The 15,656-nt window shown below is 41.0% G+C and overlaps 3 protein-coding genes across 8 annotated transcripts in view; 2 read left to right on the forward strand and 1 right to left on the reverse strand.

The window, feature by feature from the left end:
• The first annotated feature begins 153 nt into the window (after nt 1-153).
• Nucleotides 154-1,624, forward strand: LOC134027016 (ankyrin repeat domain-containing protein 66). The gene is made up of 3 exons (XM_062470121.1): nt 154-292; nt 757-985; nt 1,154-1,624. Exons 1-3 carry the CDS (start codon nt 154-156, stop codon nt 1,278-1,280), a joined length of 495 nt encoding a protein of 164 aa, XP_062326105.1. The 3' UTR covers nt 1,281-1,624.
• Nucleotides 1,597-13,508, reverse strand: adgrf3a (adhesion G protein-coupled receptor F3a). Of its 6 annotated transcripts, none has more exons than XM_062470118.1 (17): nt 13,363-13,508; nt 12,982-13,033; nt 12,844-12,859; nt 12,553-12,681; nt 12,235-12,390; nt 12,039-12,145; nt 11,850-11,908; nt 11,632-11,756; nt 5,199-5,420; nt 4,821-5,069; nt 4,583-4,723; nt 4,279-4,460; nt 3,978-4,157; nt 2,460-3,785; nt 2,309-2,350; nt 2,167-2,202; nt 1,597-2,055 (listed from the first exon to the last, which is right to left on the reverse strand). In XM_062470118.1, exons 1-17 carry the CDS (start codon nt 13,380-13,382, stop codon nt 1,996-1,998), a joined length of 3,102 nt encoding a protein of 1,033 aa, XP_062326102.1. In that variant the 5' UTR covers nt 13,383-13,508; the 3' UTR covers nt 1,597-1,995. The 6 variants fall into 6 exon arrangements, with proteins under 6 accessions (XP_062326102.1, XP_062326101.1, XP_062326100.1 ...); XM_062470117.1 differs by having other exon boundaries at nt 1,597-2,058; nt 13,363-13,507; XM_062470116.1 differs by having other exon boundaries at nt 2,309-3,785.
• A 1,468-nt stretch (nt 13,509-14,976) lies between these two features.
• Nucleotides 14,977-15,656, forward strand: part of LOC134026609 (dynein axonemal heavy chain 6-like) — a 46,014-nt gene continuing 45,334 nt past the window's right edge. The window contains exons 1-3 of the mRNA XM_062469504.1: nt 14,977-15,061; nt 15,216-15,334; nt 15,454-15,624. Coding sequence (XP_062325488.1) covers nt 14,977-15,061; nt 15,216-15,334; nt 15,454-15,624 — 375 coding nt within the window. The remainder of the gene's footprint in view (nt 15,062-15,215; nt 15,335-15,453; nt 15,625-15,656) is intronic.

The following is a 15,656-nucleotide window of genomic DNA, read 5'->3' on the forward strand; positions in this document are numbered from 1 at the left end:
TTTGGCGTTGCCTAAAAGTCACTGAACTTCTTCATGCCTGCCGGCATTTGGCCGTTCATGATCCGTCTGACCACAAGAGGGCAACCCTTTTCTATTGGTACTGTCATTAGGCTAAGGCATGCTTGTGTTGTATGTTACTTGGCAACCAGAGAAATGACAGAGTTGCATCAGGCAGCAGCTTCTGGGGACTTTGACCTTGTATTGGACATTCTGAGAAAGAATCTATGTGATCCCAACCAAAGAGACATTGACTGGAATGGTAAAACACCACTTCATTGGGCAGCAGCCAAAGGTAACAGGTTTGAGTTAACTGAAATAATGTACAATTTAAAACCGCCCCTCTCACCCTGCCAGTGGTGCCCTCAGAATTTTTCATAGGGGTGGCAAGATGGGGCCACTGAAAATGTTGGGGTGGCACACCAAAATTAAAAGCCATAACTGAATTTCAGGAATTCTATTATACTGTTGTAGTATACAGGCTTGTTGAAAACAACGTGAATATGACAGTTAGAGAATTGCATACTGATATACTTTGGTTTCTTATTTTACAATTAATGTTACTAATTATCTGATGTGCATTGACTACCCGAACTGTTAACATTTTGAGTAACATTGAGTAAACAAATCATTCCGGACAAAATGCCAGCTATTGTATCAGCGTGGCCATATCCCGCGGCTCCCCCTTGGGGGGCGCCACTGACCCCCGCCTGACAAGGTATCCTAAAAACACAGTCACATGTAGTGCTTGCTTTGCAGGACAGACAGAAACAGCGAGGATCCTAATAGAGAACGGGGCCAGACCTTGTCTGAGAGCTGACAATGGCTGGACGCCGGCCCACTTCGCAGCTGAGTCTGGACGACTAGGAGTGCTGCGTCTGCTGCACTCTCTCCATGTCCCCATAGATAAGGAGGATTGCTCTGGTGACAAACCAAAAAGGATAGCGGAAATCTACGGGAACAATGATTGTGTTCGGTTCCTACACACGTAATCCACATTTCAGTTATTCCACTGTGATTTTGTTGTGTTCTCAGAAAAAAAGACATGTATGCATTAATATGTAGGCCTCCACAAGATCTACTGCTTTCAGTGTTTCCCCGCACCCTTCCTCATTGGGAAAGTGTAATGGTCTTGTGTTTTTCTAATATGTTGCAGCGCAGAGAAAGAATGCGAGCAATACCGCAAGATGTCAGTGCTGAAAGGCATGCATCTGGAGGATACAGATGATGAGTGGGAGGATCCCAGAAGGGAGCAGGACCAAGGAAGGGCCGCAAAGGGTTAACCCAAAACTTCTGCATGAATTACGAATACATTTCTCAGACTCCATTGTGTTACACTGTTAAATTTGATAAAAGGCAAATGCATAAACTAATGAGATTTTTGAAGGTGTGCTACAGAAATCATCAAATGTGTATTCACAGTCTGTGATATCAGATTTGTAAAATAATATCTCCATATCTGTATTCACATTTGCAAGTGGATTGAGATGTGTTATTGTGTAGACAAATCTGTAAAAGTGTACTGTAGATCTGACCTAAGTTTCAACCAACTAAAGTCCATGAAAATGTTACTGTGTAAAGCCAGGCAAATAAACTGGGAAGGCTTACATACATTTAATTGTCATTCTATTACCAGTCAAAATGAGTGTACAATGATATTATTTGCACAAAAACTAGTGTACATTGCAGGATATGAAAATTACAAAAACAATACAACACACTGTAGAAATAAATAAGAATGCTTGAAGTTAGGAAAATATGACATGTAAAATGTCATAATAACGCACATGTTTAAACTGCTAAACATAAAAATCCCAATATTTTTTGATCAAAAACACACATGTATATAATGCTAAACAAAACCCCCCCAATCTTTTTATCTAGATCAAAAACACACAAGTATATAATGCTAAACATAAAACCCCCAATATTGTTATAAACAGTATATCATAGAACATTGTTCAAGAAAAAACTAGACATGCCAGCCCAGCAAACACATCAGTGACTCTTCATTGATGATAGTTTGGAAGAGCTTGCACTTGTGGTGGACTGTGAACGCTGCTATACAAAGAAAATAAATGATAGAAAACGGTCAATTAACAGTCATGTATTCTGTTGTGTTACAAAAACAGAACTTATCAATTAAAGACATTAACGTGATAAACTTACACTCCACCCCAAACGTTTCAGCAGTGCCTCTCGAATCTGTGAAAAATGTATAAAACTTTTAACTGACGTGTTTACACGGGAAGTGTAATAAATCGTCTCATTTATATATTAGTCTATACTTTATGTAGAGTGGATAAGGTACCGCTTTATCTGCTGCATATGTGGCAAGCAAAATGAAGAATCCCTGTAATATCAACAAAAAGTGTTAGTGATGCAACAAGAAGATTTGCACATTGGGCATACATCATATACATTAAAGAATATTCAAGTTGTAACACTGTATGAGTTATTACCTGGAATCCGTTGAGCAAAGTGAAGGCATAATTGACAAAGTAGGCGAGGGGTCCTTTAGTGAGGTCAATTGTTAAAACAAAAAATCCCAAAAACCAGGTTGTTCCCAAGATTGGGGTTAAAAGAATAACTGCCTTCAGGATACCTTTGGAAACCTGTTTTTCATCCCTGTTGCTGTGTTCAGCCATTGCGGGATTTAAGAGTTTCATGACAACCACCAACATGCAGAACACATTGATGATCACAATCGTTCCAACGGGTAGAACAAATGCATACATTGACCCTTTAAAAAGTCCTTTATATAATAACCAACATGTCTTAGAACTATAGTAGATGTTTTCCTGTCCATTGTTATAGCTGATCATTGTAAATGCAACGATCACCAGGGGACAAAAATAGCCCAAAAAAAAAGATGATCCCAGGAAAACGTTCTTGCTAAGTTTGTGGAACGTAAATGTAATCTGATGAAGAAGAATAATACTCAGGCATAACATCCAGAAAAACATGGCCAAGTAATAGAAATGTTTAAGCACCACACAAATTTGACACCAACTGTCACTTATATTGTCTGGGAAAGCTGAAGCTAAAAAGGTGATATGTGCTATAAGCAAGCACAAACATATGTTAACATGGGTCGTGTGACGAAAAAAGGCAATGCTTGATTTCACAACTGAGTGCCATACCAGAATTTCTATTCCCAGGCATAAAACCAGAGAAGCGATTGACACCCCCAAGCTCACATAGGTTATCTCATCCATATAATCCAAAGTTATTGGTTTCTTTGCCATAAGAATGGTAAAGGATGATAGATGGGTGCATTCACAGTGTCGCTCATTGTCAGAACCTCCCCATGTGCAGTTCTCAGTGGACCATGTGTCTGCCTTAAAATCCCAAAACACACAATACATTTTAACATTAGGCTGTCTGTCATCTCGCAAGTCAAAGTCTATTGAGATTGTTTTAACGTTGTCTTGAACAATTGCAGATACCACAAGGGAATTTGGGCTTGAATCGTTTTTTTGGGGTAGTAAAACCTCGTTCAGAAATTTAAACACCACAGTTTTAGTTTGACCCTTCCCACCGTCTAAAGATACATTCACATTGAACAAGGACACAGTACCATTGCAGTTCTGCATACAGGAAACCAATTCAATGTTTGGTTTGCTAATTCGACCAGAGTTCATTTTTATGTCCGTCTTGGTAATCAATCCTTCCACAGATTCCAAATATAATGAAGCAAGATTTGGGTCGTTTTTATTTCCTTCCTTTGAAATCCAAGACTTATTAAGAGATATATCCAAAAGATTGCTGGAAGATTCTATTAAGTCCTGAAAATAAGGCCATTTGTTTAGTGTTACAGTGTACTATTGATCCTTTTGTAAAAAAGTAATAATAATAATGTATTATCATTTATTGATCCAAATATTTGACGATGCAATGTCTTTCTTTGCTGTCAAATGCTCTATCCCTGAGCTATACTTAAACCCCATGAATTTGTGAAGATAATTAAAAAAACTTACATTTAAAACAAGCTGGTTCAGTTTATCAGTAGTTAAATTTTGCATGGTTTGTAGAATAATAACAGAAGCATTAACATTAGCAAATGAGTTGATTGCCTCTGTATTATTTGTGGAATGCTTTAAACGATTAAATATGTCGGGGGTATTTTGCTCTACTGTTCCAAGTCCGCGCCGTAGATTCTGTAATGGCAGAGAGGAAATTTACAGCTCATTCAATTGACTGATGTCAGAGCAGATCTTTGTAAAACAATAGGGGTAACTGATATAAGTTGATATAAGTAACTGAAGGTTTACAACTTACTTGTGCATCCAAGAGAATATCGTGAAGATCCACATTAACACAAGTGGAAGATTCGAGCCCCCAAATCGAATTGTTACAACTCCTGCTTCTTTCCCCTACACCATTTTTACATTTCATCGTGGCAACATGCCCCGACTTGGCCACTGGCCATATATTTTCCTCTTTGCAGAAGGGATCGTCCACTGTTATGAACATTGAAAAAAAAAAAAGGTTTCAGTCAGCCTTAACCGACAATGAGTGTGACCACAACATGTGGTATTTCTAATGGAAATCTCTCAAATGTAGTAATAGAATTAGAACTTACTGTATATGACATATATCTCGACTTCAGTTTTTTTACTTTCATTTAGCCTGTTAGTAAATGTGCATTCACAGCGTGGTGTGTGGCTAGTGTTGCTACAGTCGACCTTCGTATTCAATGTATAAATGATTGAACCATAGGGGGCTGGACATAAATAGAAGATGACATATGTTAGCAAATTGTTTTACATGTCCTGTTAGGAGATTGTATTGAATTAAATGACTACTGTAAGAAAACTCACATGCACTTGGTTTGCCAGGATCGGAATACTTTAGATCACATTTCCAAGAAATGTTATAGGTTTCAGTGGAATTTTTTATTTCACACAAAACCTGTATGTCTTTATAGCCTGATCCATCAGTACATTGTGGGAATTGGGGATTGCTACTTATCATAACCTGTGGCAGGAGGGCTACATCCAGTACAGCACTGGCTTTATGTATTATAGTCAAGTTTAATGAACTTGTACGGAAGAGGCATGAAAAAAGCCCTGTGGAAGATCAAAAGTGGAGGAAGTACTGTGATGGTGAGTAAAACAGGCTTCAGGAATGAATGACTTAAAACAGTAAATGTGTCATGATAAGTCATCATCATTGAACTCAAAACATTTGACACATACCTGACCACACCCCTGATACCAGTGTAAGATTAAGTGTGGTCTTCTGAGAAGAATTATCTATGGTAGACTCAAAACCATTAGTTACATTAAAAATCCTTTCAGTATGTACAATGTTTTTCAATTGCCAATTATATAGAATCATGTCTTCTTTAGTTGAGCAGAACAGGGACTGTTTTGATTTAAAATTCACCGGGCCAGTTGGTGCAGTCATTTCTACCATTCCTGTGAAAGACAATATTAATACTGTTATGCATCTTGAAACAGGATGGAAAAGGGCATATTAATATGATCTTCTTTCATGTTTATTCGTGTTTCATAGATCATAAAGACCAGATTTCAAACTCAGTATATTTTGTCCATGGAATGGACAAAGGCTTGAGATTGTCACTGGTTGCTTTATCTTAGTAGAAAAAAGACATGAGTATAAAAGACAGGAGATAAAACAAAACATAACCTAGCATGGGCGGCGCTAGGGAGGGGCTAGCAGGTGCTTCAGCACCCCCAAGAAAGACCAAAGCACCCCGATAGCACCCCCAAAAATATTGCTCATTTATTAATAGTATTCAGGCCCGGAGTGGCCATCGGGAGAAAAGGGGAGAATTCCCGGTGGGCCGCTCTGCCCGCTCATAAATTGGGCCAGCAGATCGCCTGCTTTCTCTTTGTTTTTTCACACACCGAATTAAACGAGTTTTTTAAGTTACTGTGTGACTGATAAGTAAGCTAATAGGCTACACTAGGTTTTAATCTAAATAAGCGCATGATCAGACCGTGCATTAAAAAGTGCCATTTTCAGTTGTCGCGCATGCTGTCTTTCTTATTGTTGTGGAGGGAATTAGCCAGATTAAGCTGATGCGAAAAGAATAAAATGGATGGGGAAAAGATGCCAGGAGGAACTGAAAAAGCCAGGTAAAAAATGAAAGATCTGTCACTTCATAAAACTATGTTCCTGCAAGGGTGGGAAAAATATGTTTTCTCAAAAGCACAGAATCTTTCAGGTAAAAATTTGGGTTGTAATTTCCTGAAAATATAGCTCTGACAATATGAGTCCAACGTAACGTTTATATTACATAAATCTCAAGAAACCATTTTGCACTGAAATTAATGCAAAAAATCTCGCTTGCGCGCTATGCGCGTTCGCATTAATGTGAAGTTCCGATTTCACCTCACATCAAAACCTGTAGGTCCTAGGTTCGGGTTAAAACCGAATGTTCAACGTATGGCTCGGCCCCTGGTGGGGATGGGCTGGTTTTGACCATTACATTCCCGGGCTGAAAATGGGTCCCACTCCGGCCCTGATAGTATTTATATATAATATATAGCCTATATATATAATTGCGCAGCTCCCCCTGTCAATGATCTAGCACCCCCTCAGCACCTGCATAAAAAATTATCTGGCGCCACCCCTGTAACCTAGGGAAGCAGGTCAGGATGTAAGACCTGGAACATGCTGCGCAGAAGCCAAGACCAGTCACTAATGGCCCTCTGTTTATATTTTCTCAAGCCAGGGGAGAGCGCAGTGGTGCAGATAAAGAGCAAAGGAATCCTGATTGATTGGGAGATGGCAGACCTCAAGAAACAACTCATATCCCCAAAGGAGATAGGCCACACAAGCCTCATACCTGACACTAAGGGTACCGTGGGGGTAGAGCCAGGACGCTGGTTCCACTAGCCCTCACTAAATGTCACGAGCTAGTCGATTTTTGAGTGGATCGAAAATCCAGCTGTCACACAAGGTAGAAGGGAGGCGGTAAAACGAGAATTAGGGGTGTTGTAATCAATACAATAAATTAAGAATTAACGCCAAATTATACTACTCCGTTTTCACGGAGACGGACACAGGGAACGCCCTCTCCGATGAGGAACGGCCTCTCCGAGTCCCTCGGAGAGCTCTACGTGCACCTCCTGATTTTCCTGACTATCCGTCCGCTAGCCCGTCATTTTACGGATACCCCTTGGCTGTGATTGGTCCGCAATTGGTTCCACACACAAATATGTCATGTGGCAGGAGGAGCCCTTTCGGCAGCTTTTCATTTCATTTCTATAATAATGGCGGCCGAAATGACTCGTGAGCAGATTTGAGTCCGTCACTTCCGCCTTAGATTCGCGGGTGCCGCGAGCAGATTTGCGTCCGTCACTTCTGCCAAGTGGTTAACGTAAGTGTTCCATTTGAGACAGCACTAATCAGCGACGGAGTGCACTACAGATGTATTGCAGTGTACTTCGTAAATTGTTCGGTAATAGACACACCCCTAGTCTGGGATCTCTCCATTGACCAGCGTTAACTTCCTTGAAGGCGGGTACTCTGTTGAAGTTTAAAGCTATTGGATCTGCCCAGAGCCACTCTGATCTGCCATAACCAATCGCTAGCGTTCGCCTTAGCCAACTCCTTCACCACTACTGTAACGGAGCTAGCTGCCGTAGCTCGAAAATCAAACTTTTCCCAAACCCAGTGGGGAGGAGGGCTACAATATAATGGCCACCAACAAAACTTACCAAAGATTGTTCTTGCTCCGGCTTTAACTATTGGATATTAGGCAGCGTTGCCACAACGGACCGAATAGCTTCGCTCGCATCTTTCTCCACCGCCATTACTGAACTACATCCCCCCCTCCCCCACTTAAATACATTATCTAATGTGACATTGCGTACTGTATGCAAGTCTTAGCTATGCCTTAAATGTATGATGCACTTATCAATCAGTCTTCCTAGAAGGGGCGATTTTATACCCTTTTTAGGGGTGCTCAAGCACCCCTGAATTTCATCTCAGCACCCCTAAAAATAATAATGATAAAAAAATAACAATTATTATTGTCTATTATCATTTGATGCTGGTAGTCCTTAGTTTTTTCATTCATTCAATATTTTGCATAATAATACAAAAATGAATTAATTGTTATCCAGTGAAATTAGGGATTTATTAGCAAGGGGGTTTAGGACTTTTGCAAGGCACTGTATTCATGTCACATACTCATTGGGGGCTGAGCACCCCTGAGGGTCTGATCCTAGAATCGCCCCTGTTCTACACCACACTTGCTGAGCAACAGGGCAAACACATGCAGTGATACAGTAGCTAACAACGCTAGTGCTAAATAAGTATTTAGCTGCTTGGCTCCATGACGCCGGGTAAGAAGGGCTCGTGAGACAGCTCACCAAAAGAACGAAGGGGAACCCACTTGTCTGGCAGATAAGACACTGATGAGACACTGATGAGACACACAGATGAGACACTGACTGTCTCTCCACCTTCAAGAAAAGGTCAAGACGCACTTGTTCCGGGAGTACAACGGTACTTAGGAATGGTTCGCTTGACCCGATGTTAGTTTCCTCAAGGATCACAATGACTCTTGCTTAGAGACTTGTTGCTCTTGTGGTTAGTGGTAACTGACTTAAATTTTTGTACTCGCTGTGATATGGAAAAAAAAGCAAGCAACAATAATAAAGCAACAATAATAAAACAATATTGTTTTATTATTGTTGCTTGCTTTTTTCCCACAGGTACACTTGCACTTATAGCAGTTCATGTTGTTTAATTGTAACTTGTTTAACTACATGCTCTTATGGTTCTTCCCTTTGGCACTTATTTTGGTTGTTCACAATGTGTGCTTCATGTTTTGGCTACTCGCAATGTTTTGTGGCTATCTCGTTGTTATGATCAGTGACCTATGCCCTTTGTAAAGCTCTCTCTTGGAAGTCGCTTTGGATAAAAGCGTCTGCTAAATGAATACATGTAAATGTAGATAAAGACATGTTCGTAGGAACCTAGCGAAAAATAGCCTAAACATTCCAAGACTTTTAGCTACGGTACTAATGCTGAGGGCTCGCTGATATCGCTGTCTTACTAGAACGTGGTATCTATGCGTCGTTGCTAACGTGTGCTGACGTTGTGCACACCCAATAAATTCAAAATGTGTTGGTTGCACATGCGCGAGTACTTGTAAAAAATGCTCGCACTGTCTCAAAAACTGGTCGCAAAATGCGACCATTTGGTCGCAGTCTGGAGCCCTGCCTTAACCCAGCCGTCCTCCAGAACTACAGACCAGTATCACTGCTACCTTTCTTTTCTAAAACAATTGTATAACCAACTGTCAAACTTTCTCTCTCAGAACAACCTACTTGACCCCAACCAATCGGGCTTCAAGACTGGCCACTCCACAGAAACTGCCCTCCTGTCAGTCACCACTGACCTCTAGTCTGCCAGAGCGGCTTCGAGGTCACCCGTCATCATTCTGCTGGACCTTTCTGCAGCGTTTGATACAGTTAACCATCAGATCCTGCTCGCCAGACTTTCTGAAATGGGCATCACTGGCACTGCACTTCAGTGGATCTCATCCTACCTGTCGGGAAGATCCTACCAGGTCTCCTGGGGAGGCAAAGTGTCAGGACCCAGCTCTCCACTGGTGTCCCACAGGGCTCCGTCCTTGGACCCCTCCTGTTCTCTCTGTACACCACCTCGCTTGGACCGATCATCACCGCCCATGGCTTCTCCTACCACTGCTACGCTGACGACACGCAGCTGTACCTGTTGTTCCCCCAGACTGATCCGGGGATCTCAGCTAGGATCGAGGCCTGCCTCGCAGACATCTCCGACTGGATGACCAAGCACCACCTCCAGCTGAACCTCACCAATACAGAACTTCTCATCATCCCGACCAAGCCCTCCATCTCCCACGATCTCTCAATCACCCTGGGATCTGCGACGGTGACCCCTTCATCCTCTGCCAGGAACCTCGGGGATGACGAGCTCTCCCTCACAGCCCACATTGCTGCGGTCTCCTGGTCGTGTATATTCACCCTCTACAACATCCGGAATATCAGGAGATACCTGTCTGAGCATTCCACCCAGCTGCTAGTCCAAGCACTTGTACTCTGAAAGTTGGACGACTGCAACTCGCTGCTCGCCGGTCTCCCAGCATGCGCAACCCGCCCTCTCCAGAGGATTCTGAACGTGGCGGCCCGTCTGGTCTTCAATCTACCCAGACGCTCCCATGTTACCCCGCTCCTCATCTCCCTCCACTGGCTTCCCATCACGGCCCGTATCAGATTCAAGACTCTGGTACTGACCTTCTGAGCGGGACTGCACCCAACTACATCAAGTCTCTCCTCCAGCCTTACACCCCCACCTACGGTCTTCTTCTGACAACCGTCTGGTGGTCCCGCCGCTCAAGAGCGCCCGGTCCCAACACAAGCTCTTCTCCTGTCTGGCCCCCCAATGGTGGAATCACCTCCCCACCTCCATCAGGGACACTGACTGTCTCCCCACCTTCAAGAAAAGGCTCAAGACGTACTTGTTCTGGGAGTACAACGGCACTTAGGAATGCTTGGCTGGACCTGATGTCAGTTTCCTCCAGGATCACTCTTATTGAGAGACTTGTTGCTCTTGTTGGTTAGTTGTAACGGATTTAAATTCTTGTACTCACTGAAATATTTTTTACTGTTGATTGTTTTTCTACAGGTACACTTGCACTTTTTGAGTTTCATGTTATTTAATTGTAACTTGTTTAACTGCATACTCTTATGGTTCTTCCCTTTGGCACTTATTTGGTTTTCACAATGTATGCTTCATGTTTTGGCTGCTCGCAATGTTTGGGGCAATCTCGTTGTTATGATCAGTGACCTATGCACTTTTGTAAAGCTCTCTCTTGGAAGTCGCTTTGGATAAAAGCGTCTGCTAAATGCATAAATGTAAAATGTAATGTATAATGGGTGGCGGGCAGCGGAAAGTCCTTTTTGCCCTCCAAGGTGGCGTGCCCCTTGGAACGTGACGTCACGTGAAAACTATGAATATGCAAAGCCGGTGAAGCCACCTCCCTGAAATTAGTTTTTGCAGGTTGGGATCAGAGCCATAGAAAAAGATTATTTTTCTATTGCTCTGGTTGGGATGTCTGCTAGCATGGTAGTAGGCCTAGCATTGCTACGAGTATTATGCTAGCTAACTTAGCCCGAAAGCTAAATAAAGCTAGCTAGCTACCGTTTCGGAAAAATAACTTAGCTTTAGGGACCGTCGGAAATATTTAGAACTCGCGCGTCTCAAGGTTGGATAAATATTAGTTAATTCCCGGGCAATAGAAAACATACATTACACACTTACTTACATTCGTTTTCGAAGTGTGTTACACAACGGCATGCTGTACTGCGTATACTCGTGGATTGCTTGGTATCATTGTTCCCGTATCAAGTGCGGCAAATATCCCTGTGCGGTTTATACTCAGATTTACAAACACAAAGCTCCCACTCTGGTGGGGTGCGGTTTATAGAAAATGCGGCTTATTTTCCGTCAATGGAGTTCATGGTGGAGAAAATGATTGCTATGCCGCTAGCTCCAAGAAGATGCAGGTGAGAGTAGGCTACCTATAATAGTGAGCCGGTAGCGATATCACCACTGTATTTAGCATGCACTTTACATAAGTAAATACACAACTTTTTATTAGCATACCTTTTGTTTCCACCTGTGCTTCTCCATCCAACAAGCACTGCAATTGGGATGTTTTGTTGGCTAGGTTAAGAGAGGAGATATTGCTGTTCAATATCAATTGAAAATAGACTATTAACGATCCAGGCCTACAATTCAATGGAAAGAGATATTATAGATTCAGTGATCTTTCTTTACAGTACACAAAAAAGTAAAGACAAAATGTAGGAGTGCATACTTACTTGAAACCAGTGATTGTAAGACTGACAAACTTGGGAAATGTGCTATACACTGGTAACATCTAAAGAGGAAAAAGTATTTATACATTAAACATTTGATAAAGTTGCCAAACATTCAGCCCGTTCATATGGAAGCCTACTGAATATAGGATTTGGTCACTTTAACGAGTGCTTCCATGCATACATACATACATCGTTCAGGATGTTTTGCCTTGTATCTTTATACAATGGAGTTTCCGAATCATCTAGGTCTTTATTATACCCTCGATTTGCCATGAGGAAAGATCCAAATATTTCAACTACATGGACAAGAAGATGACAGGTTAGAATGAGTATTTCACACGCTTAGGCGCACTGAAACCATGAAAACAACTTTATTTCACACCACCTCTTGCTGTAGGGTGACACAATTGTGAACTCGGCACAGATTGCATTGTGCATTTTTCATTTGGGCAGCACTCTGGGAAAGACGTGCACACTTCATCATTCCATTTGTAGTGCTCCATGCATTGACATTCTGTTTTGTTGTTTAAAGCAGAACATTCTGATGATGAAATGTGCATAAAATAATCAGTGAGCTTGAGTTATATTGAAAAAAAGAAAAAAGTAAAATATTCTCTGCCAATTGTGTATGCATAACACATTTATCATGCAGTTTATTAGTTCAGTTAAAACAATAATATTATAGTAAATCATAAACATTTACTTGTTGTAACACCAACGTCTTTAACAACAACGGGACTGCTCATTAAAAATGATCTTAAAACTGATGTAAAATTGTTGATTGCGCTGGACTCCACAGTTAGAACAGCATAGAGGACTTTTGTTGAGTTCTCTGTAACATGCAAACCACAATGCAAATACATTACATCAAGCTGTGTTGGAATTTCAAGAAACGCAAGGTAAACGATAACAGCTCGTGCTCATGACGTTGTGAATGTAACAGCAACTACTGCATTACTATTGTTCCTTATTGGCAGAATCAAATGGTACTTACCACCACATACAGATACCTAAATGAATAAATAAATGCATACATAAATAAATAGAATACATAAATACATACATACAAACGCATAGGCTACTGCATACACACATACATTTATATCTGTGATAGTTTGAAATGTTGACTGACCTTGTAGCCTAACCCCATTAAATATAATAATATAAGAGCCTTCATTTTGAACCTGCATATGGGACACAGACCATGAAAGATGGCGTTTGGTTACCTTGTTCAATAATTAAAACCACCGAATAGTCACAGTGCAATTTATAAATCTAAGGTTTTGATCAGTGTATAATAATATAATATAACAATATAATTCCCTATCCCAAAGGGAATTATATTGTTATATTATTATTATTAGACACAACCATTAACCAAAACTTTAAGTGTCTGATGAAAGTGTTTGATGACAAATGTAGGCCCAGGAGTAGAGATAATACAACAAAATGTCAAATTTAACATGCAGAGAATTTGGATATATAGCACTGTTCAAATATGTATCCTACTTACCTTTCTTCCTTGACTTCCATCAAGTGAAAGATTTAAGAAAATAGTGAGTCAGTCAGGAAAGCGATGTGCGTCCATATACAAGAAAACCTGTTGTTGATGTGCTAGAAGGTTTGTATATTACATGTAAAACGTACAGTTCACAGTGGACATCCAAATTGTGCTTCTCCTGTTTCTGACGTCAATATGCACCTACAGTCCATGCAAATGTCCTAGGATTTGCAATGGCCTATTTGACTATCGAAATAGGAAGGTTTGCATGTTGGGCAGAAACGCACAAATAGCCGAACAACAATATGATAATGTGTGGTTGTTACAAATGTGTATCATAATATTTCTACACGTTGCGAGTTTATCTTTGCCATTGCTCTGATTATATTATTTTATAATCTAAATAGTGCACTTGTCGGATATAGGTTTCAGACACAGCCTTGACAGGTTGTTGCTCAGCAACTAGCTACACAAAGTAGTAGTCCTAGTGATTAACGATAGGCTATGCGAGCACTCGGTCGTAGGCTTCTGGGCGAATATAAGCGATTGGAAGTTGGCTTATGAAATGTTCATACTCTGGTTATAATGCAGGTATCAATGACTAACACTGTAGCACACTCAGAACTACAGTAGGCTACCGACAAGCCCACAGAAAACGATATCGCTTGCAAGTGTACGGTGTAGTAGGCTGACTGTAACGCTTGCAACGTTAGTAACGTCCGTCACTTAGCTCTACAGTAGGCCTCACCATTAAAAACGGTAGAGTCAAGTAGACTTCTTCTATTAGGGCCAGCAACGTTAGTTCCCTTCTTGTACCTGTTTGGTTAGCTTATACTATACTAGACGTACTGACCCTGAGCTGTGGTTAGGGTGGCCAGGCTATAGCTCTATACAGATTAAGTCAAATGTTTTGGGGTTAACATTCATTGGCGTTGTAGTAGAGCTAGCCTAATGATATAGCTTCACTTCTCTACTCTCCAGACCCGTGGCACATGGACACATTCGAACAACTAGGATTGATACATTAAGGGTGATACCTTGAGGGTTTAGGTTGGTTGAGGGGCAGTTCTATGGGCGTATGTGAAGCCCTCTCTGTGACATGCTTGTGTGTAAAAAGGGCTATACAAATACATTTTGATTTGATTGATACATTACTTCACAGGAAAAATGTGAAAACAATGGATGAAGTCAAGAGATATGAGAATGATACCTGCCTGTAAGTAATGACGGTGAATGCAATATTCTAAATGCTTTTAATACAGTCTTTTAGCTTAGCTTTTGTGTCAGATCAGTATTGTTTTTGTTACCACACAGGTTACTCAAAAAATGCAAATCCTTCAGTAGCCTAAGCCAAGTTTGAACTGCGATACATTCCAAGAATCTATCTCTGAGAAACCACTAACAATGAAGGAGGAATTATTTCCTGAGTCAGACAAAAGTGAGATACTTTTTCCAAATCAAGTACTTATGACTGCACAATGAAACTTAAACCTCACCAGTTATTTACTGCCTGCCACACACATCCCTCTATGTGCCACAATTAACATGAACAATATTTTTTCTCTAGGCCATTCAAATCAAAGAAAGAAAGAGCCAGCCTGTGCAAACACTTTTGCACCTAGGCCAATGAAAAAGGTTAATGAGACATCTGTTCCCACCACATGGAATTACAGAGGCAAGAGAGTGAACAATGTCCTTTATGATTCTAAAGGTAGGTCCAGACCAGGTTCAGGTGTCACTTCAACATTGGTGGGGACACTGTCACTGTATGATACCACAATTAGCCAACTGATATCTGAATCTCTGACAGGACATAGTTTGGTTTTTACAAGGTAGTGTATGACAAAACATTTACGTTCTTTCAGAGCCTGAAAATGATTGTGTTATAAATCACATCATTCGACTGAGAAAAAAGCTGGGTTGGAGCACGGAGATACCTGACAGGAGAATCATGAGAGCAGTCAAACCAAACATGAATCCACAGGTCTGTTTTATGAATAGATGTACGTTACACAAGACCACCGAGTGAGCCCAGATTAACACTGAATTCAAATCACTCATTGATGGTAAGTTTTTGTCATTTGCTCATTGTAATTCCATTAGAGGGAAACAACAGAGCCAGCTGAGGATACAGGAGAATATATATACTGTCTAAAGAGACTCAGACATGACACCAGTATCCAGAGCAACCCATATGACCTTCAAGTCGTCTCTGTCCAAACAGCAAAACAGAATCTTCAGTACTGGACCGTCAGCGCCTCAAGCATTTTTAAGGTAATTAGAATTTTTGATGGGAGTAAGAAAAT

Source organism: Osmerus eperlanus, chromosome 9, assembly GCF_963692335.1.
Source record: "Osmerus eperlanus chromosome 9, fOsmEpe2.1, whole genome shotgun sequence".
NCBI classification, from domain to species: domain Eukaryota; kingdom Metazoa; phylum Chordata; class Actinopteri; order Osmeriformes; family Osmeridae; genus Osmerus; species Osmerus eperlanus.